The following is a 23,862-nucleotide window of genomic DNA, read 5'->3' on the forward strand; positions in this document are numbered from 1 at the left end:
CTGTCTTTCTTTTGGGGTGTAGTCTTGTCTCCATGTCTCTGTCTCTCTGAGCCCGTGTCCCTGCCCCTTCATCTCTATTTCTCTTAATCTTCTTGTTGTTGCCTCCTCCTTCATTTCACCTCACACAAGCCCATCCTAGACACATAATCTATCTCTTTTCCTCAACCTGTTTTCTTACATTATGTACACTCAGCAATTTCAGAGATGGAAGGCACCTTATAAATCACCGAGCTTAATGTCTAATATTTATGTTTGAGGAATCTATGCCCAGAGAGGTCACAAGGCATTAAGGATCAAAGGCTAGCTTCCTTCTCTTTTTTTTTTAATGGAAGTTAGAAAAAAATTTTAAACAGCTTTGTTAAAGTATAATCCACATGCCATATGATTCACTTACTTAAAGTGTACAATTCAATGGATTTTAGTATATTCAGAGAGTTATGCAGCTATCTAATTCCAGAATATTTTTTATCATCCAAAAAGAAACCCCATACTTATTAACAGTCACGTCTCATTTCCCCATCCTCCCAGCCCTAAGCAACCATTAATTTACTTTCTGTCTCTATAGCTTTCTCTATTATGGGCATTTTATATAAATAAAATAATATGTGTGGCCTTTTGTGACTGGCTTCTTTCACTTACCATAATATTTTCAAGTTCATCCTTTCATTCATTTTAAGTTTCATACTTTAGCATGAAACTTAAAACTTATATCATTACTTCATTCATTTCCTTTGAGACAGAGTTTCACTCCGTCACCCAGGCTGGAGTGCAAGTGGCATGATCTCAGCTCACTGCAACCTTCGCCTCCTGGGTTAAAGCAATTCTCGTGCCTCAGCCTCCTGAGTAGCTGGAATTACAGGCGCGCAGCACCAAGCCCAGCGAATTTTTGTATTTTTAGTAGAGACGAGGTTTCACCATGTTGGCCAGGCTGATCTCAAACTCCTGACCTCAAGTGATTCGCCCACCTCAGCCTCCTAAAGTGCTGGGATTACAAGCGTGAGCCACTGAGTCTGGCTCTTCATTCCTTTTTATGACTGAATAGATTCTATTGTATGAATATACCACATTTTATTCATCCATTAATTACTTTATGGACATTTAGTTTGTTTCCATGTTTTGGCTATTATACATAGTGCTACTATGAACATTGTGTACGTGTTTTTATGTGGATATACATTTTCATTTCTCTTGGGTACATATCTAGGAGAATTGGTAGATCATGCGGTAATCCTATGTTTAGCCTTTTGAGGAACCGCTAAGCTATTTTCCAAGGTGGTTACGCCATTTTACATTTCTACCAGCAATATATAAGGGTTCTGGTTTCTTCACATCCTAGTCGACACTTGCTGTTACTTGTCTTTTTTATTTTAGCCATCCTAATGGGTGTAAAGTGGTATCTCATTACTGTTTTGATTTGTATTTCCCTGATGGTTGATGATGTGGAACATCTGTTCACGTGCTTATTGGCCATTTGCATATGTTCTTTGGAGATATGTGCATTCAAATATTTTGCCGATTTTTAAATTGTATTACTTATCTTTTTATTATTGTGTAATAAGAGTTCTTTATTCTGGATACCAGTCCTTTATTAGATATGCTTTCTGCAAATTTTTTTCAATTCTGTGGGTTGTCTTTTTACTTTTTTGATAGCATCACTTTCAATACATAAGTTTTTTTATTGTGATGAAGTCCAATTTATTTACTTTTTCTTTTGTTGCCTGCACTTATGGTGTTGTATCTAAGAAGGCATTGTCTAACCCAAGGACACCAAGATTTACTCACATGCTTTCATCTAAAAATTCTATAGTTATATCTCTCCCAGTTAGATGTTTTGAGTTAATTTTTGTGTATGGTATAGGAAGAGGTTCAACTTTACTCTTTTACATGTGGTTATCCAGTTGTTCCAGAACCATTTGTTGAAAAGACTATTCTTTCTCCATTGAATTGTCTCGGCATCCTTGTTGAAACCAATTAACCATAAGTGTAAGGGCTTATTCATGAACTCTCAAGTCTGTTCCATTGATGTGTATGATGTGTATGTCTCTTCTTGTATAGTGTAGAGTATCATACTATATTACAATAGTTTTATAGTAAGTTTTGAAATTGCGATGTGTAGATAATTCAATTTTTTCTTCTTTTTAAAGATTGTTTTGATTATTGTTGGTTCCTTGTGCTTCCATATGAAATTGGAATGAGATGGCATTCCAACAATTTAGGGCTTTAATTTCTTTAAAAAATATTTCATATCTCTGAGAGTAAAAGTCTTGCATTTATTTTGTTAAGTATATTTCTGGTTTTTGTTGTTATTTGTTGGTTGTTGTTGTCGTTGTTGTTGTTTTTAAGACAGAGTCTCACCATGTCACCCAGGCTGGAGTGCAGTGGTATGATCTTGGCTCACTGAAACCTCCACCTCCTGGGTTCAAGCAATTCTCTTGCCTCAGCCTCCAGAGTAGCTGGGACTACAGGTGTGCGCCATCATTGCCCTGCTAAATTTTGTATTTTTAGTTTAGATGAGGTTTTGCCATGATGGCCAAGCTGGTCTCAAACTCCTGGCCTCAGGTGATCCACTCACGTTGGCCTCCCAAAGTGCTGGTATTACAGGCGTGAGCTACCACACCCGGCCAGCCGTTGGGTGTATTCCTAAGTATTTATGCTTTTGATGCTATTTTGAATGGAATTGCTTTATTAAGTTCATTTTTTGATTGGTCATTGCTAGTGTATAGAAATATAATTAATTGTACTATATCAATCATATATCCTGCAGCCTTATGGACCTCATTTATTAGTCCTAATAGTTTTTTAAGTGGATTACTCAGGATTTTGTATATATAAGATCATATCACCTGCAAATAGAGATAATTTTACTTCTTCAAAGGTAGAATTCTTGGGACCTAGTCTAGAGAATTTTTATTTTATTAGAAAGGTTCTGAAAGGAGTTTTGTGGTTGGCCTGGAAAAATACTAAAGCAATTATTCTCCAAAATGTATTGATGGCAACTTCAAAGATTAAGTGTTTGAAACAGACTTGAATTTAAATCTGATATGGCCGAGAGATTCTATCAATAGCTATATTAGTTTGTCAGGGCTACTGTATTAAAATGTCACAAGCCAGGTGGCTTAAACAATGGAAATTTATTTTCTAACAGTTCTAGGGAAGTCCCAGGTCAAGGTATCAGCAGGCCTGGTTTCTTCTGTGGCCTCCTCCTTGCTTATAGATGGCCACCTTCTCTCTGTGTCCTCATACGGTCTTTCTTCTGTATAGGCACATCCTTGGTGCCTCTGCATCCCAATTTCCTCTTCTTATAAGGACACCAGTCAGATTGGATTAGAGTCTATTCTAATGACCTCATTTAAACTTAATCCCCTATTTAAAGGCCCAGTCTCCAAATACAGTCACATTATTATGTATTGGGGATTAGGATTTTGACATAAGAACTAGGAGGAGGATTGGGGGGCACAATGAAGCCCATAACAATAACCTTCTTAGTTTTCCTTTGAGAGATCTGATTTCTGGTTAGTTGCAACTAGTGAAGACAGAATTTGTTAAATAACCCATTCTCCATGACCACCAAATAACAGTGACCTATGGCCAGAATGAGAAAGCACTGCCTATTTTCACTGAGCTAAAGGATCCTCGTGCATGGTTTTGCATGACCCTAGAACTCATTTTAGTTAAGGACTACTCTAAAGCCACGTCAGGGAGGGTGGATGACCAGCCATTAGACTCAGACATGCACATAACACCTAGAATTTTGATTTACACTGCCAGCTTTAAAATACTTCCAGATCCTGTTGTGTGAACACTACGGTGACATAGTTGTATGAGGAGTCCCTCTATGAAGTGAGCTTTATAAAGTTCTAAAATGCAATATCTCACTCTAATTTTGTTCTCTGTTGGGCTAAGGGTTAGTTTTGGAAGCTCAAGATGTAGCTACTCCTTGCTCTGCAATTCTTGCAATAGCCAAAAACAAGATGCTGCTGATCTCAATTTGTTATGTCAGTAGGAACTGAAAAGCAAGATTCCCGTCCCTGTTATCGGACTGAGCAGTCATCCCACCTCAGCTAGTGGAGCTATCTATCTCCCTCTTTCCTCTGCTCTCTTTTTCAGCATTTATTTTTAACTCACTTGGCCTCTGAGTGTGTTTATTGCCATCTGGCCACAAGCCCTTTTAGGAAGCAGGCAGTTATAAATCACCTGCTGGGAAATCAATAAAAGTCAGTTCAATCCACAGTTACACCGATTTGCCCCCAGATAACCGGGATCCTGCAGGCTCAGTATTTTATCCCATGGGGGTGTCTGCAAGGAGGGTGAAGGGTAAGCGGGGGAACTACTTTCTGAAAGAGGGGGCGGGTTTTTGCTCCCAAAGGCTCAAGGAAGGGATGGACTTTGGCTTTCATCCATGTGGTTTTCATCTGGCCTCGGGGGAGAGCTGAGTGTTTCCATTTCATCCAGCACAGAGTTTTCCACACCAGGGCATTTTCTTATCTTCTGAAGATCTACTTCAGGGCTAAAGCATCTTCTTTAAGTCTCAAGAAAAGGCAGTAGGAATGAGTCGCTGTATTTGCTGGGGAGGACAGGGAATGTATTACTGCAGCATGGAAAAGGGAAGACTCTCTATCAAGCTGCATGTTGCCAGGCCACTGTTTTCACTCACCATGAGTTGGTTCATCCCTCTGGCTAGAACTCCAGGGAGTCAAGTCTGAAAGTTGTTATACAGAAGCTGAAAGCTAGGCCCAGAGAGGCGGGTGACTGGCCCAAGGTCACAGAGTAGTTTCATAACCAGCTCACAAAGAAACGGTCTCACTGCTTGGAAATCCTAGTTCTCTTCTCCAAAGGAGCTTTGGTCAGGAAATGCAAATTCATGGGTAGTGAAAACTAAACAACACATAAATCTCCAGAGAAAAAATACCAATCCATTAGTTCATTTATTAAAAATGGGTCCACCAAATTGACCCCTAAGGACCATGGGGACCATTAGACCGTCCATTTGTACACTCTTGGATAATGGGAATATACTAACCTTTGAAAAGCCAATTTCCTAGAAGGAGTTCTTCCTCCCCTCTCTATCAGGAGAAATATTACAGCTGCAAAGCACAGAGTGCTGGGTTTTGAGTGGTGGGTGGCAGTGAGACTGTGGGATCCTGAAGCCAGGAAGGAGGCAGGCTCAGAGCCAGGTCTGCTGGCACTTGCACTTACCCCATCTTCCCACCAGGGCTTTCAGGAGATGTGTGTACTTAAACTGGGTTAAAAAATTATTCACTTTAATTTAACATATACCAAGCCCTAATTATGTACCAAATGTTAGAGATACAAAGATGAGAAAGACTTAGTTTTAAAGGACGAATAGGAGTCTGCCATGAAGATCTTTGAGTGTCTCTCAGTCAAATGGAGGAGACCAAACTAAAAACAAATAGTTGCAATTATGTTAGAGCAGGGTTGGCTAACTTTTCTGAAAAAAAAAAAAAAGCAGCTAGTAAATATTTCGGCTTTGTAGGTCAGACAGTGTCTGCCTCAACTACTCAATTGCCCTCATAGCATGAAAACAGCCATAGACAGTACACAAATGAATGGTTGTGGCTGTATTTTGAAAAAATTTTATTTACAAAAACCATTAGTTGGTCAGATTTGGCCCAAAGGCCATAGTTTGTTGAACTCTGTAATAGAGGAATGCCATCATAATATAGGAGTAATAATAATAAAAGTTACCATTTTGTTAGTTATTTTGTGCTAGACCCTGTACTAGACACTGTATATCAAATTTACATATATTTACATACTTTTCAAATTTGAATATTTTTCATAATAGTTTGTGAGGACATTGAAATTCAAGAGCCAAAGTCATAGAGCTAGAAAGTGGCAAATAGAAGGTTAAAGTCTATGTTTCCAACTAAACAATTTAAAATGCTAAAAGGAAATGGGGCAGAGGGTTTAATCTGGTGAGGATCATGAGGTGGCTCCTGAAGGGTGAGTAGGGTCTTTCATGGAGACAGATGGGGGGGATGGCCTTCTAGGCAGAGGGAGGGACACTGAGGTTTGATAGCACATGGAATATTCTGGAAACTGAGCATTAGGTGAGGCTGGGGTGCAGGATCCCTTGGTGCTAGTGGCTGGAGAAAAAAACAGAGAGGTTTGGCAGTCTCAGAGCAGAAAGTTTTGCATGAGTGCCCAGGAACCCAGACTTCATCTGTGGACAAGGGTTTCTCCAGCTCTGGTCTTTGGATCAGATTCTCCTTAGGGTCTTTTAGCCATACAGACTTCCGGGCCCTATTCCCAGATATTCTGATTCAGTAGATCTGGGAAGGGCCTAGGAATCTTCGTTTTATCAAGCACCTCAGATGCTTCTAGTAAGCAGCCAGATTTGGGAGTCAGCACACAGAGGGCCACTGAAGTGTTTGACTTGAGGGAGGCCTGCAACCGCAGCTATGTTTTAGAATTCCAGCTGTGTGGAAGATGGATTACTTCATAGGAGAACCACCCTCCACCCACCCCAGGAGTTGATTTTCTGGTTATCAGCTTTTCTCGTCTGGACATGCAGAATGAACAGGGCTGCAGGATGGCTAGATTTTGATGAGTAGGAAATTGGGAGGTAACTGAGGCAGTAAGAGGATATCAGGAAAGCATTAAGTAGCTGCTCCCTCCCTCCTGTCCTGGGGCCCCTGCCCAACTTGGGCCTTCCAGTGCTGACCTGCAGGCTGAGCAGCAGCAGAGCTGCTGCTCCCAACCAGTCCCAACCACAAAGCCTGCCAGCCATACCCCAGCCAGCATTCCAGCCCAGGGCCCTAGAGGGCCTTTGCTTTTCCCAAACTCTGCCAACCCTAGAGGAAGGGCCTGTGTAGGGGATCCAGAAGATCAGAGGAAAAGAGATGAAAGGCCAAGAGAACAATGTTCCAGGCTTTTGGGGCTTCTAGGATCCAGGGTGACTCCAAATTAGGTGCTTAAAAAAAAAAACAAAAAACTTCTGTTCTATAAATGTATGTTGTCATATTGAAAGTATCTACGTTCCTCTACATTCTATCATAGCATTAATGAAAAAATCACTTTGTAACTAGGAAATACCAACTGTGGGCACAGGAAAGAGGGGTGCCTGGGCTGACGTAAGGAGCCTGGGGGCCACCCTGGGAAAATGTTCCCCAAGGTGCAGGAGCTCCACTCAGGCCTTGGTAATGTTGCTAGTGTGATCCAAGAAAACCCTGCCAAAACCCAGTGCTTTCCACTGCCTATGCTCCTTGTGGAACCTGGGCCAGGAAGGGGGTCTGCTCACCTGCCTGCCCACTCACAGCCCAGAACAGCTCCTGCAAAACTGCTGAGGCATCTCCCGGCAGACCCTGGCCTTAACCTGCCCTCAGATCTCTCTTTACTCAGATTTTTCTAAAAACAATAAAATGCTTCATGAGAATGACTCAGCTTAACCCCTTGGATAAACTCTATGCTATTTACCAGTTAAGCAGAGATAGTGCACATATAACAAACTGCAGGCTAACAGAGAACATAGGTAAATCTGATTGTTAGGGATGATACCTTCTCCACAGTGACAAACTGGTGAAGCCTTAGCCAGAAAAACCTCTTCTGGTCCTATGTCAGCCTTTCATTTTTGGTTGAAGTTGTTGCTGCTGCTGTCGCCTGGCTCTGTATTGGCCTAGAAGCCTTCATTATGGTATACTGAGCAGAACCCTAGCCTTGGAGTCAGGTTACCCTGAGCTCAAACCCTGTTTACATTACTTAGTAATTGTGATGTCTGAAACTTCACCTTTCTGAGCTTCAATTTTCTCACCTGTAAGATGGGAAAAATTGTACCACACAGGGCTGTTGTAAGGAATGGATAAGATAAAGGATGTAAAGAGTCAGATAGAGCACCTGGTACAATAAATGTCAGTTTCTCTCCTGCTAATGCCTCAGAATCACTCCCAGACCATCCCCACCTCTCCATGGTGGAAAAATGGCTCCCCTGGGGAGAAATTCTCTATGGTTACTTCCAATCTCATATCATTAAGCAGTCACAGTTGCATGTAGGACCTTGAAATACATGTGCCTCCAATCACCAAAGCTTGCTGTTGGGAGAGCCATTCCCAGGCTCTACCCTCCCGGCTTCTACCCACCCCTGCCATTGCATATCACTGTTCGCCAAAGCCTGTTCTCAACTTGGGCTTAAAGACTCAGCTAATGCAGCTGGTTGCATTGATCTGGATAACCAAGGGACATTTACTTTATCATGTAGCTTCTTGTGCACACATCCACCATCCTGCAGTTCAGCTCAGAGTCTACTGGTGACAAAAAGACCCTGGCCAACATCCACAGCTGCTCCCACCCTGCTACTGGCCCCAATGGGCAAGGTGTGAGCTTCCTTCCTGTCCTGTGCATGGGAGTCCCCACCCTGAACTCTGGTGCTGGGATTCCAAGAAGAGGGATGTGAGCCTGTACACACAGTCAATCATTGTCCAGGTCTTGGGGTCTGCTCTTCTGGGGAGGACTGAGAGTGAGAGCCTATCCAACTCTGAGCTGAGGGATAGGCAGGTGGAGTGGTCACCCCCAGGAAGTAATGATGTTTGAAAATCATTTGAAGGTTGAAATCTGACTAAATAAACATATCTTGGTGTGTACCAGTCTATCTTCTAGGCAGGAACAAGGAGGTTGGTCAAACCGAGTCCCTCCTCTGGAGCCTTAAGAGTTTAGATGTGTGTATTAGTAGGAAGAAGTAGGGATAGGCATGCTGGAGAGGTGGGAGAAGGTTCTGTGGTTTGGACTGGGGTTTCTGGCCACATGCTGGGCCCATCAATGGTAGCAGGGAATGCAGAAAGAGGAACAGGTTCTGAGGAAAAGGGCATGGTGATATTCTAAGTTACAGAATAACTTATGGTGAGCTCATCAGCTCTAGATCTGAGTTCCCAGCTTAAATTCTCAGGTAAGCAGCAGAGCAGAGAGGTGAGAGAAGACTTTGGTGCCAAGAAAGACCCCACAGGCAGCATTATAAAGGACAGGCTGTTTGCACCAGTTGGAACTCTTTATTGCAAGTGCTAGAAAAGCTCATACAAGCCAACTGAAGAAAAAAGGGGTATTCACTGTTTCTCAAAACAGAAAAGGCTGGGGATATCAGGCATGGCTTGATCAGGACCTGAGAAGAAAGCCTCAGGACCTAGTTTCTTTCTGGTTCTTAGCTGTGCTCTGTCTCACATTGATTTCATCCTTAGACAAGTTCTTCTTCATCATCTTAAGAGGGATTCTGTTTTCACCCTCTGGAACTCAAGGTTGCAGTTAAGGATGGCTTTCCCAGGATGCCTAGTAAAGTCTTCTTGCACGTCATTGGCTCTCGTCAGCTCACATGCTCACCCTCCAGCCCATCACTGTGATCAGGGGGATGTGATGGCTGCTTCCAGCCCTGGGATGCCAGGAAGGCCCCTAACTTCCTCCTGTGTGACTGCTTTCAATAGGCAACATGGACTTGAACTCATGGGACAGAAAGCAGGGATCAGGCTGGCAAGTTAGCCCAGCCTTTACTATAGAGATGGAGAGACTGAGGCCTGCATGGTGAAGGAACTCATTCCTACACAGGCAGTTAACACGGCAGTCTGCTCTTCACTACCCAGAAGGCCCTGTCCCTGAACCCCCATCTCAATCCTGTTTTAGCTTTCTGAAGCACGCTTTACACCAGACTCTGCCCAGAAGCCCAGTCCAAGGTTATTGGGCCTATTTCCATGGCTTTGGAGAACTGGGATTCCCAGAGTGGAGATGAACAGGAGGCAGGGACCTGAGCTGGGGTGCTCCATCCCAGCAGGGAAGAACACTCTCTCCTCCTGGTCTTAGATGATCACAGTCACAGCTGCTTCCTATCTACCCCAGGGGATGCCGTGAGAAGGACTTCCAGTTCCTCAGAGAGGGGCTGCGTCTCAGCTAGTGTTGTTCTTGTCGGCCCTGAAGAAGGGCTGGGATCTGGAATGATCAAGAGCCCTATCCTGTCAAAAAATATCTCCTAATACCCTTGTTCTGTCTTTGCTAGGATTAGAGAAGCATAGGAATAAGATCTCTCTAAGGAAGAGCCAAACATCCCATTTTGGGCACAGGAGACCCAGTGTTTAATCCTGACTCTGCCTTCTGACTATGTGACCTAGAGCGAGTCACTTTGCTTGTCTAAGGCTCTGTTTCCTCATATGTAAAATGGAGATATAATTCCTTTCTCACAGACCTGAGATGGTTCAAGAGCTAGCATATCCACACTGTGCTGGGTGTGTAGTAGGCCATGTGAAAAGTAAGGCTGGAATCCTAGAGTCCTTGCTTTCAAAAGAAGAGATCCACCAGGTATTGAGAACTTTCTCTGTACCTGTGTTATGTTCCCAGCATAAAAGAAAGTTATCTGCCCTCAGACTTTGCAAATGAGGTACAGAAACCACTGCTTGGCAGACTGGGATAGCCACACAGTGCTGTCACAGACTAGAGAGAATATAGCTTCCAGGAGAGGTCTGGGAGGCCCTTCTGGAGGAGGTGGGCTTGGAGGACACACCCCAGAGCCCCAGTGCCCAGCACAGTACCTGATACATAGGAGGCATTCAACAAGCTTTTCTAGAATGGTTGAATGATTTAGGCAGGCACCATGGAGGCCATCTTTTCCTTCTAACTTTCCCAAACCAGTTCCTACGTATATTCCTGTATGTATTCCTACATGTTCCTAATAGACCCTGATGACCTCTTCCTAGAACAAAACTGGGAAGGGAAGGGGAGATGAAGGAGAAGTAGGAGGAACTGAATGAGAGAGCCACACTGGGAACTGGGTGCTAATTTTCTTTTCTTTTTTCACTTATTTATCTACTTATTCGGCTGTGGTGTTGCCAAGGCAAGGAAGTTTTATTTTTATTTGGAACAAAATTTCTAAAGAATCCAAGGCAATAGGGTGCCGCTTCTGGTTCCTGGTGGTCTAGATGGCCCTTGACAGATCTCTGGGCCTGGACAAAACACCAGCTTGCCTTTATCCATCCTTGCCCCCATCCTAAGAAAAGGGCATCTTCAGGTTCAGAGGCCAGGAGATCCAAGGAAGAGGCCATTGGCTCAGATTCAGCCCACTTGTTGGCTTCTGAAAGAGCCAAGGCCGTCAAGGCCTAGTGAGATCCCATCAGGTGGGTGCAATGCCTCCTGCCTTCTCCCTGAAATAAGGTACATTTCCCAGAGGTCTGCTTCATGGGAATGGGCAATCCCAGGTGCTGGATTGCCAGGAACCCTAATACCAGAGTCTGTGCCTTTGCTGGAGCAGGAATCAAGCCATGAGTCCAGGTCTGGGTTTAGAGACAGTGACCACCTTGCAAAGCCTCCTGGCTCTGCTCTGTCAGGAAGGAGATGGTTCCAGAGTACCATGGCAGCAGACACGAGGGTGCTGCCTCATTCGAACACACACAACCAGCTGTTTGAGGAAAAGGTTTGGTCAGCATTCCAAGCGAAGCCAGAAAGGCTAGTGGGGCTGCTCTGTGGTCTTCTGTTGGGCTTAGGTTAGAGCTAGAAGAGTCATTGATAAGTTAATCCGAAAACTCACTTTGCAAATTACTCCTAGGTGGTAGGATAGAAGCATGAAGGTGTCAGAGAAGGAGGCCCTGCCCTTTTGTGAGGTTTTAGTTGTTGAAGACTATGGGGGAAATTTGCACATCTGTGTGACAAGGAAGACATGAAACCCAGGTACATCATCAAGAGAAAAACTTGGCCATTAACCTGGGGAAGTTCAATGAGAATGAGGGCAGGCAAGGCTACCCACCTGCTTATATAGCAACCCAGATGATGGCTACGTTTTGTATTTTTAGTAGAGATGGGGTTTCACCGTGTTGGCCAGGCTGGTCTTGAACTCCTGACCTCAAGTGATCCACCCACCTTGGTCTCCCAAAGTGCTGGGATTACAGGCGTGGACAACTGCACCTGGCCTATGTAAAACCTTCTCTCCTTTTTAGAAATACAGTGTCATTCATTTATTAATTCAATAAACATTTAGTGAATGGCTACTCTGTGTTTGACACTGTATTGGAGGCAGGTCATAAAAATATGAATATTTATAAGAATATTCATAAAGCTATGAATAAGGCAGAGTTCCTGCTCTTGAGGTATTCAAATTCTAGTTGGGTTGAGTTCTGTGCAAAGTACCCTGGGAGGATAGGGCAGTAGGCTGAATACTACCCCCTCCCCAAGATGTCTGCATCCTAACCCAGGAACCTATGAAGATGTTACCTTAAATGGCAAAAGGGCCTTTGCAGACATGATTGAATTGAGGATACTTAGATGGAGATTACCCTGGATTAACTGAGCGGGTTCAATGTAATCATGAGTTCTTATAAGGAGGCAGGACGGTGAAAGTCAGAGGAGAAGGAAATGTGAAGGGGGAAGCAGAGATCAGAGGGGAGAAAAGATGCCAGCGACTCTGCCGGCTTTGAGGATGGAGAAAAAGGGGTCACCAGCTAAGGAATGTAGGCAGCTTCTAAAGCTGGAAATGGCAGGAAATGGATTCTCCCCTAGAGCCTCCTGAAGAAGCACAGCCCTGCCGATGCTTAGACTTTAGCCTCCTGAGATGGATTTTGAACTTCTGACCTCAAGAATTGTAAGATAATGAAGTTGTGCAGTTTTAAGTCACCAAATGTGTGGAAATTTGGTACAGACACAGTAGGAAACTAACACAGGAAGGGAGTAACTTTTCCTGGGCTGAAGAGGAGGAATGGGTTTAGGAAGGAGGGGATATGTGAAATGGGTCTTGGAGGATAAGTAGGAACCCATAAGGTATAGAAAGAGGACAGAAAGCAGCCCAAGTATAAGGAGGAGGATGTATGCAAAGGATGTAAAAAAAGCAGCGCATGTTTGGAGGTTGGCTTTTGGTCCACTATGGTTGGGGCGTAAGGTGTATGAAGGCTGAAAGAGGGGATCAGCCCCGAGAGAGGGGCTAGAAGCTTGACTCAGAACTAGCCCCATGGTAAAAGGGAATCCTCAAAGAGTTTACGAAGGGGAAGGATGATCCGATTTATGTTTCAAACAGACTGCTCTGGTATCATTATGGAGGGTCATTGGAAGGGACCAAGCCAGAGGTAAGGAGACACATGAGGCTGTTGCAGTGATTCAGGTCACACAGAGCCATGGGCAGGGGTGGCGGGGATGGGAGGAAGGGCATTTCTGAACTAGGATTGACAGGACTCAGAGGCATCTAATTGAATGTGGAAGGTGACAGAAATGAAGGAGTCACGGTGACTTCTGGGTTTGTAGCTTGAGTGCCATTCTCTAGGGCACAAGAGGAGTGGGCTGGGGAGGGAAAGAAACAATGAGCTCTGTCAGGGACATGGTGAGTGTCAGGGATCCATGGTCCACTTGAGAAAAGTTGTCCAAAGACAATTGGCAATGAAATCTCCAAAACTATGCTATCTTGGGGTGATATTAAAGTCATCTGTGCTCCTTCTGCACCCTGGTAGGAGCAAGAATCAGGGAACCTGGGGCTGAGTGGCTCAGTTGTGTGCTGGCAATATTTCACAGCCAGCTCTCTGGGGGAAAAGGCCCTGATATGTATGTAGCATTTGCCGATTTCCATGGTATAGATACTCCCCTATGACCAATGGCAAGCTACTAACTCCACCTCACTGATCATGGAACTGAGAAGAGATGGGCAGTAGAAAATCATTATAGAGTGTTTCCACCATGCAGAGACAATAGAAATAAATCTTCCTAAGAGCATAGATAATAGTAAACTGTAGTGAAATAATTAAAAAGCAGTTATTTTGAGTATCTCCTTTTTGTTTAATGTAAGTTCTTATAATTTATTTTTTAATAATGTCTGTGTTTAACAGCCAGTTCATAAAATTCTTCAAAATTACATTAGACTCTTATGAGCTAGAACAAGCAGGCTCCTGTGCACCACTAAAGAGATTCCTCCAAAGTACAAGTTAGAAGGTCCCAGAAATCCACCTACTTCTCAGGCTCAGTGACTCTCTAAAGTCACCCATGTGGGGAGGCAGAGCCAAGCCTAGGGCCTAAGAGACAGTTCTTGATCCTCCATGTCTTCCTGAAGACCCCTCGGTGCCCTGCCCTTTATGGGATCTCACAGACCCGGGAATGCCGTGTGGTCCTTGACCCCAGGATGATGACTCATGTCACTCTGGAGTGAGTGACTCAGGGAAGAGGCTGCTGAGCAGCCTGGAACAAACAGAACTGGGCAAGATTTATATCTGCTAGGCACTAAATGGGAGGCTCAGATACTTTGCTGCTATTCTCGGTGCCTTTGAACTGCCTCCGATTGAGCAATTGCACATATTTTGAAGAAGAAAAAAAATTTTCAAGTGGACCTGTTTTTAAAAAAAGAATTCCTGAAGTGAACAAGCCGGAAAGGAAACCTGGGGAGATGTTTGGGCTTATTTCCTGTCATTGGTCTGAGCAGGTACTGGCTCCTTCCCAGGGCACCCCCAGCCAACAAAGCCTATACGAGATCCACAGGAGTGGAGAGTAGGGCTGGAGAATATCAGGCACTGAGGTTTCCCACAGAGGTGTAAACCCCAGGAGTGTTTGGGTGCACAACTTTGTTTAGGGGACACAGTCATGGGGGAAGTGCCTTCCACTTCCTCATCCTCCCTTTTCTGTTGCCACGGAGGCTTTCTCCCTGCCTCTCTACCCTTCACCATTCCTGCTCCCCTACAATTCCCTTCAATCTAGATCCACTTTCAAGAGAGAATCCTCGGGCTTCTACCACACACTGGGGGTGGCTCTACCCCCTTAGGTCACTCACTTCCCACTTGTTCAGCACAGCACAAATACCTACGTGGCCAGACACTGTGGCTGACCCTCTTCCAGGAGGGAGTCCACGCTAGGCCTCATGTCTCACCTGTGGAATGAAAACCTCTGTTTTCAGGGAGTCGTCATCAGTACAGGGATAGTGGAAAGAACTGTGGCTTTGAAACCAGACCAACCTGGGACTGAGCATAGCACAGACCTGGGGCAACCGCAGCACAGACCTGGGACTGAGCACAGCACAGACCTGGGACTGGGTACAGCACAGACGTGGGGTAACCACAGCACAGACCTGGGACTGAGCACAGCACAGACCTGGGACTGGGTACAGCACAGACCTGGGGCAACCACAGCACAGACCTGGGACTGAGCACAGCACAGACCGGGGACTGAGCACAGCACAGACATGGGGTAACCACAGCACAGACCTGGGACTGACAAGATCATGGACCTGGGACTGAGCACAGCATGGACCTGGGACTGAGCACAGTACAGACCTGGGACTGTCCACAGCAAAGACCAGGACTGAATCTCTTTTACTTGCAGGAGACAAATCTGGGAGCTCTGAGCCAACTAGGATGAACACCAGAGTTTCTCTGAGCCTTGGCTTGGTTTTGTTGATGCCATGCTTAGAGAACTCAGTTGCCCTGTTTGGAGAATGGCAAGGGCGCTGAGTGTACTCTATGTGCCAGCAGCTTGCATGTATTTCCTGATTTAATCCTTACAACAACCCTAAAAGGTAGGTGCTATTACCTCCATTTTCAAATAAGGAAACTGAGGCCAGGGGAGATTTATCCAGCAAGGGAGAGGCAGAGAAAGGATTAGAACGGAATCTGCAAAGCAACAAAGCCCCGTGAGCAGGCCAAGGTTAGGAAGCAGGATGGGGCTTTCCCGAGGCGGGCTCCCCCTCCGGCTCACGTGTGGAGGTGCAGAACTCAGTTCTGCAGTCGGTCAGGCCCAGGGGACCCCCAGAGGCACCTCTCAGCACTTTCAGCAGATCTCCTGTGGGGACTATCCTCTCTCCTGCGAGAGTGACCATGAGAGTGAGGACAATGACGAGCCACTGCCGAAGGACACCTGCTTTCACAGCACAGACACAGTGGCTTACCCTTTACTATGAGCAAAACCGTCAAAACGAAAAGTCAGAAAGCTGCTGCAAGCAGCCGGGCTCGGGGCGTGGGGGCTCTGGGGCCTCCTCTGACTCTGCCCCTCACCCATGGGTGTGGCCTTGGTCACATGCCTGCCCCTTTCTGGGCCTCGGTTCCCCACTGGTAAAAATGGGTGCATGGGTAAGACTGGTGGGCTCCCAGTGGCCCCTCCGTCACCCTCTGGATTTGCAGAAGGGCTATGAGAGCTCCATGTGCAGTCACCCCAAACAATTCCCCCCATCAGTTGTTCATCTAGGGATCGACCCGTGGTATTAATAGCAACCTAATCTCTTTCACATTCTTTGTGCTGCTAAAATGAAAGCAAAAATTCAAAGCTGGAAGAACAAAAAAAACTCCCTTCTGAGAATACTGAGTCACTCCAGAAAGGTCAGTGGAGGCTAGGTTAACCCATTGTTTCCCGAAAAGGCTTCTTGGCTCTTCCCTCAATGCTCAGAGATTCACAGAGAGAATCTGAGAGCCGCTCAGCTTACAGGCCGTGCTCCTGAGATATTGTGGTTTCAGAGAGGAGTTTGATTTCTTCTAGGCAGGTCACAAGGCTCTGGGAGAGGCATCTTTGGGGCCATGATGAGAGACTGCTGCTGCCTGCCGAGAATAGTGTTGGCCCTGCAAGAAAGGGGAGCATCAGACCCAGATTCAGTGAATTCCCAGCACTGCCATTCATGAGTGATGACATTGGGCAAGTCTCTGGGCCTCTGTTTCCTCATCTATAACATGGGTCTAATTTTAATGTTAATAATAATAATACTTACTCTCCCCATCTCACAGGGTTGCTGAAAGCACTGAAGCAGATAGTCTCTGTAAATTCTGTTCCTGAACCCTGCGTCCTGATGATGGCTCTGTACTTTCTAGGATACTGTAAGGCCTTTGAAGCCTACAAGGCAGGGTTGACCTCCCCTTCCTCCACCTGCTGCTATCACCTTCCAGAGGACATGTAGGCTCAACTGTAGGCCACTCTTTAGTCCTCATAAGACCCCTGGCCCGACAACCGAAGTGTAGGTCCTGTTTCCCCCTGCCTCCCACCATCTTTAGCCTCACTGGGAGTACTCACTCTAGCCCTCCCCTGGGAGGCAGGCTGTTCTGCCACACTCAAGCAGAACTCCTGGTGAAGAAGCCAGAGTGGAAGAGAGGAAAGATGAGGGGCCTAGGAGTCAGACTAGCCTGGATTATAACCCTTCACCAGCTACTTACTAGCTGTGTGATCTTGAGCAATTTGTGAAACCTCTTTGAGCCCTAGATCCTTAATATATTAAATGGAAATAATAAAACCTATCTCATGGGGTTAAAGAAAATAGCACTTGAAATACATCTAGCATAGTGTCTGATGCTCACTAGGCAACTTAGAAATAACTGAAGAATGCAAGCATGAACAAAAGCATATTAGTTTGTTTTCTTTCATGAGCAGGGGCAGATAAAATATTTAAATATGGTTTAGGAACTTCTAGCCTCTTCAGTTGCATAAATGATTGGATAGTTATCCCAGCAGAGTCTCTTGGAAAATTTGCACCAGATACAAGGGTAGCTGAACCAGTCAAGTTGTTTCCGTCTCTGCACTGCACCTCAGTTTCCAGGCCTGTAAAATGGGCCAGGTTCTACTTAGGCACTAGCTGGGGGCAGAATGAGTAGAGTCATAAGAGCTGATTAGCTCTTGGCACTGGCCCACCTAACCCTTTCTTAACCAGACCGGAGAGGCAGCAAGAAGGGCCCTGAACATGGGTTAAAGAAGGAACAGCTTGGAGACCAAACATTGCTAAATATTTTTTCCTTTTATGGGCTGGTGCTCTAGATCACCACTTCCTGGAGATTATATTCTAAACTTTGCTGTGATGGATGTGAGGTCCGTGTGCCCACAAGCTCCAGCAGAACCCAGATGTCACCCTGGGGGAGGGACTCTGCTTTTACCTTGCTATTTTAAGCAGTGAGTTTATAATAATGGATGGGAGAGACAGCAAACAGGGCAGGAGCAGCGTGGGAATGGCCCTGGCAGGCGGGGCTGCTGGGGCTCCCCCTGAGGAGCCTGGGGTTCCATCTTGTCAAGAGTGGGGCCTCAGCCAGCATCCACTCTACTTTTATGTTGTGGCAGCTGACATCTGACTTAATTCATTTGTTCTATTTTGCTTTCTGTCACAGAGACTGACTTAAGCTCTTTTTGGAAGAGAGGGAGGTGGAGGAAAGAAAGTGGAGGGTTAGAAAATGAGATATGTCTCATGAGACTTCAGACCATAATCCCAGAATCCTGGGATGGAATTGTCAGGTCTTTCAGTTTGCTGTAGCTAAAAAGAGTCCAGGATTTCAGGGACTCTCAGAGTTAGAAAAGGCCCCTGAACTGGTTAGGAATCCTGTGACCCTTGTCCCAGCCTTTACCAGAACCCTCCAAGGAATGGGGAGCTCACTACCTTAAAGAACAGCTTGTTTCATCCTCAGGTGGTTCCAACCACTAGAAGGTTGTCCCTTACCGCCATCTGACCTTTCAGTCATTAGTTATGACATCTATTCTTTGGGGACAGTAGAACCACATGAATGCTTTCCAAACATCTGAGAAGAGATTTTTATTTCTCCCTGCACTTCCTCTTCTCCAGGCTAAAGTTCTCTAGCTCTTTAAACACAAATTTTGTTCTCCTAGCTTCTGCTTCCCGTTTTCAAAATATGTCCCAATTTGTCTAAATCCTTCTTAACAGGCAGAGCACAATATACTTTGTGTAGATTAAGACAAAAGAAAAGTGGAATAGTCACCTCCCATGTTTTAGAAACCATACACCTGTTAAGACAGCCTGGACCTGTACATACATCACACATAACTTAAAAAGGTTTCCTAGGAGATGTAGCCAACTTCCTTTAGTAGAATCAGGGTTTGTAGCTACTCTTTTGCTACCCTCAACCCCTGTTACCAAATACTTTACCCAGCACCACTGATGCCACTGCTGCTGAAATCCAAGTAAAGATGATAGAAATTAATCACAGAGCTTACCTTTGGGTGAACCTGATGCTCAGTTTATTCATATAGTAAGAATTTGGCATGGAAGACACAGACAGCATGCCCTGGCCCCATAGTTCTCATTCCCAAGAGCCAGGTGAAGTCTGTCCAGTATGGCTTCTCCCCATCCTGTCTTATCTTCCCCACTAGACACCCAGCTAATCTGCTCCAAGAAATTCCACTCAGCATTTGTGTTCACAGCTCAGCTCAAACATCATTTCTAATGTGAAATATTTGCTAAAATCAGCTAAAATCATGTCCCACCATCCCAGTTTCCACAGTTAGGCAACCCTTTTCTGGGGTCCTGCAACTTCTCACTTTCAAAATATTTACCCCATTATACTGTTCTCCAGTGTCTCCTACCACTGGACTCTGTTCCTTGAGGGCCAAGATTATCATATTTGTGTCAGCAGCCCCTGGCACAGGCCTGGTAGAATAGGTGTAAAGTGTTGGCAGTGAAAGAATGAATGACTCTATGGATGCTCTACTTGAGATTTCTTGAGGTGACCAGTAGGGGTCGCCCTAACTGTTCCAGAGCTGAGTGGGCTAACTTGTTCATTGCAGAGAAAGACAGTAGTCAAGATGGTGGTCACCTTGACCAATCCTGGGACTCAAAGTCCCTAGTTCTTTAAACATAAATCAACAATCATTCTTTGCTGAATCTTTTGGGTACCTAGGATGAATCTGACACCTTGCCTATCTCAAGGACCCCAGTCCAGGAGTCTAGAGGTATGTGTGTTGGCTGGTAGGGAGTCGGGGGGTCTGTCAGAGCTGGGCTGATGGCAGCTCAGGCCTGTTCTGCAGCACTCTGGCTCTAGGGCCTTTCCGAGCCCTTTATGAAGGACAGGAAGAACACCAAGTATTATGGGAGGTGCAGGGCTTTCTGGCTCTTCCTCCTACAGCCTCCAGCAGTCAGCAGTACCTCCCAGAGGACCTGGAACACAGTTGGTGCTCAGTAAATGACAGTGTCCTTCATCTCCATGCCCACCCACCGTGTGTCCCATCAGCCAAAGTTCACCTGCCTATGTTATCTGCACAGTGGTCTTAATCTACTGTCCAGTGGAGCAGCTCCTTCGGGGAATCTCTAAAAGTTGCAGAACCAGGCCAGTTGTTAGTTCTATAGATCCCTGAAGGTATTGCCCACCCCACTAAGAGAAGAAGAAGGGAGTTTAACAATGGGGAGAGGCCAGGCAGAGCCCTTGGAACTTGGGCCAAACTTCCTGGGCTGCAGACCCCCGTGCAGGTGGCTTCTATGGGAACCTACTCTGAACTGAGTGTGTTTCATCCTTGAAGCATCCTGCTCAGGAGGCATTCTTATCTCTGTTTCGACAAGAAAAGCGGGACTCAGAGATGAAGCCAACTTTCCAAGGTCACATAGCCAGTGAGTGGCAGAGTGAGGACTCACACCCAGATATCCGGTTCCAAAGCCTGTGTTCTTTCGACATTGCTATCCTGCCTTTCCCTATGGAAACCTGGCATTGCTAGTCTCCTCTTCTAAGAGGAAGCAGAGGAGCTAGACCCATTGGCTCAGGGTTGTTGGCAGGATCATACTCCTAGGCATCTTGACAGACAAGAAGCATGAAAGAGTAGTGGAGTATGTTTTCAGTTACAAGTAACAAAAACCCAACACAAAGTGATTTCAACACCAAGAGGCTTAATTGTTCGTGTAACTGGCTAGTCCAGAAAGTGTTTGGGCTTCAGGCATACTTTAATCAGGGCTCCAGTTCTGTTTCTCTGCAGGTGCCTTAGCTCTGCCCTCCTCTGTGTGTGTCATTTAGATTCTGTCTTGCTTTCCTCATGGAAGCAAAATGGTGTCTGTAGCACCAGGTCTCATATCTTCACACTCCACCACTCAGAGCAGGAGAAAACATCTGGTCCTAGAACACTACTGGAAGCTCATGGATGTAGGCTGGGTCCATTGTCTGTCCCTGAGCCAGTCACTGTAGGAGGTGGATGAGATTGTGCTGATTGCAGTCCCAATCAGCATTGGGACCCCAGAGGCCCCGGGCTGCTGCACCATGGGGAGGGGATAGCCTGGCTTCTGGGAGTCAATCTAAGGTTGCTGGGGGTGGGCACAGGGCACACGGAATTCACCCTGCCTGAGCCTCCAGGTTTTAGCAGGGCTGGTGTAGGCCTCGTGAGGGCCGAACTCAAATGAGAGAGAGTGTGCTTAGGGTAAGAGCATGAGGGGAGGTGTCAGGGAAGAAGTCAGGAAACAGCACCCCTTACTCCCCATCTACATGGCTGAGGAACACTGTGTGGTATAGCAGAAAGAGCCCCAGCCTCAAAATCAGGAAGATCTGGCTTCAAATTATTGGTTCTCTGTATGATTTGGGGCAAGTGACTTTCACTCTCTGCGGCAGTTCTCTCATCGGTAAAATGGGAATATTAATGCCTACATCAGAGGTCATCTTGAGGATTCAATTAGATCATGATGATGCTCCTAGGACAGGGCCCGGCACCCAGTAGGTGCTCAGTAAGTGGTAAACAACTGCCAATCTGATCTCAATGGAGTATCTTCCTTTAGCTACAGCTTTGAGGAGTTTGAAGCACTTTTCTCCCTTCTGGGATAGCTGTGTTTACTGTAAAGACCAAATTAGATGCAAAATCTCTAAGGTCACCTCTGACTTTGTAAACAAAGCCAGAGAGCCGGAGGAAATGAAATTCCAAATGCCCTCGCCTAGCCTGGTTTGACCTCCGGTGTTGATGCAAACTCAAGCCGGCTCTCACTGTGGCTTGTGGCTCCGGGAAATGGAACCCAGCTTGGGACAGGGATGGGAATGGATTTGACTTGTCCTTTTGGCGTCTCCCCAGCCTGTGGAGCCCAGGCCTCTTGGAGCATCTTTGGGGCTGACGCAGCGGAGGTTCCGGGCACACGTGGCCACTCCCAGCAGGAGGCTGCCATGCCCCACATTCCCGAGGACGAGGAGCCCCCCGGAGAGCCACAGGCAGCCCAGAGCCCTGCCGGCCAAGTAAGTGCCCCCTCTCTGCCCTCAGCTAGCCTGGCTGGGGGCCAAGCCAAGCACCCTGGGCTGAGGCCACAGCTCTGAGGCTGGCCAGAGGGTTTGCTGACAGCTCATGTAGGTTGCAGTGGGTACCTGGAGAAGGTATGTGGCTTCCATACCGAGGAATCGATTACTCTGAGTTGGTTTGAATTGACCGAGGCCCCAAATATTCTGAGTATAGAACCAACCATCTAGGCTGTGTCTGACTGAGGCCTCAGAAGTCAAACTATAAACCACGCAGGCTCCCTCTGAAACTGGGGAAAGACTTAGATGAGAACCATTAGCACTGAGAACCTCTTATGTCAGGGGAGTGGGCACGAGAAAAGGCCACTTAAAGTGAATCCACTTGAAATGGAAATCAAAATTGTATAGTAAATAGCAAAAAAGGTTTTCAGTGAAATTTTATAATAGAAAGGAAATGATGAAAGCAAGTTAATTTAGAGGGACATTGAGATTTTTACTGTACAAATGAGGCATTCAAAACAAGCTATTTTTAGCTATACAGATTACGAAATATAGGTTATGTACTAATTTTCAGATTGAAGAAAGAATAAAATGTTGATTTTGGTGTGGATATATTTATTTATTATACCAGCAAAATGATCTGTTCACACAGTAATATCCTCTTCACATTTTACTTTACAGCACCTAATTAAGAGACTCTATCTGTTTAATATAATACTTAAGGGCTTCATCCATTTTCCTAAGGATCTCTTTCAATCCCTCAATATTCAAATTATTCCCTTTTGAAGAACCTATTTGAGCATCATCCTCATTGTATTTTCTTCACTTAATTGATAAGCTCTATCTGATCTCCTTGGTCAAAGACCTTGCATGTGAAATTCTCCATCACTGTTTTCTTTGATTTCATGAACTTTGCAGTTGATTTCCATTGAAATGGTATTATCTTGTTATATCAAACAGTCGTCCAAACTGACTGAGCCAGTGGGATAGACACTTATTAAGTGAGGGAAGAATCTGTGAGTGGAGCATTATTTTTACAAATGGGCAGATTCTTAGTGAATATTTTCATGTTATGATGGCATTTGCTTTCTGACACATTACGACTCTGAGAACTTAGATAGTAAATACTTAGAAAAGAATGGCCCCTTGTAGCTCCATATCCCAAACTCATGGGATTAAGATGTTGCAGAACTTGGCAACCTTAGGGGTGAGGGGGTTTTCCTTCTCTTGAATGTCTAAGTGACAGTGGGTCAACCTCCTAGCCCTTCAGCCTCAGGCAGCCCAGCCCAGGGTTTTATCAAGTCCAGGCCCCCATTCTGGGAAATAGTGGGTCCTGCTGCTGGAGGGAGCCAAGTTCCAAAAGCTTAGGGATTAAGGAAAGGAGACAAGACACTCACAACTGCGTTCAAAGGCGACTGCTTCCAGACCCTCAGGCCGTGACTTTCTCTGTCTCCTTAGCATCCCTATTTCCTCACCCTGGACTCCTCTGAAAATGACCATCCCTGGCCCCTTCCACTTCACTAACAATGGTAGTGCCCTTGAATCAGATTCTCAGGCAAAATCTAGCTCCTACATCCTGGGCAACTCCCCCAAACAGCTGCCCCAAGAATAAAAGCATTCCTAAAATATAAGATAATGAAAGACCAGCAAAGATGCACCTCTGCTGTCAGTGAAGACAGGCTTTTATATTGAGTTAAGTTCTTCCTGGTTACAAAGCTTTATAATTAAAAGTTCTTTCAAAGTATATCCTCAGGAAACACAAAACAGACAACATAAACACCTGTCACTTAGACATTCAAGGGAAGGGCATCTCTCCACCCACAAGACTGCCAAGTTCTACAATATCTTGATCCTATGGGTTTGGGATATGGAGATCCAAAGGGTCATTCTTTTTAAAGTGTTTGTTATTTAAGTTCCCAGAGTTGTAATGTGTAAGAAAACAAATGTAATCATAACTTGAGAATATTCACTAAGAATCTATCCATTTGAAAAAATAATGTTCCCTCATGCATTCTTCCCTCATGGGTCCTTC

At 45.4% G+C, this 23,862-nt stretch overlaps 1 protein-coding gene across 12 annotated transcripts in view; it reads left to right on the top strand.

The window, feature by feature from the left end:
• IRAG1 (inositol 1,4,5-triphosphate receptor associated 1) overlaps positions 1-23,862 on the top strand; it is a 118,136-nt gene that overhangs the window by 18,971 nt on the left and 75,303 nt on the right. For 9 of the 12 annotated variants that reach the window (XM_008006874.3, XM_008006829.3, XM_008006842.3 and 6 more), the window contains exon 2: positions 21,676-21,833. The exons of 2 other annotated variants lie outside the window; for them this stretch is intronic. In XM_008006874.3, the coding sequence (XP_008005065.3) occupies positions 21,676-21,833 (158 nt within the window). Of the gene's footprint in view, positions 1-15,304; positions 15,461-21,675; positions 21,834-23,862 lie in introns of those variants that run through there. One more of the 12 variants, XM_073018339.1, reaches the window with a different exon arrangement.

The sequence above is a fragment of the Chlorocebus sabaeus genome, chromosome 1 (assembly GCF_047675955.1).
Source record: "Chlorocebus sabaeus isolate Y175 chromosome 1, mChlSab1.0.hap1, whole genome shotgun sequence".
Lineage (NCBI taxonomy): Eukaryota > Metazoa > Chordata > Mammalia > Primates > Cercopithecidae > Chlorocebus > Chlorocebus sabaeus.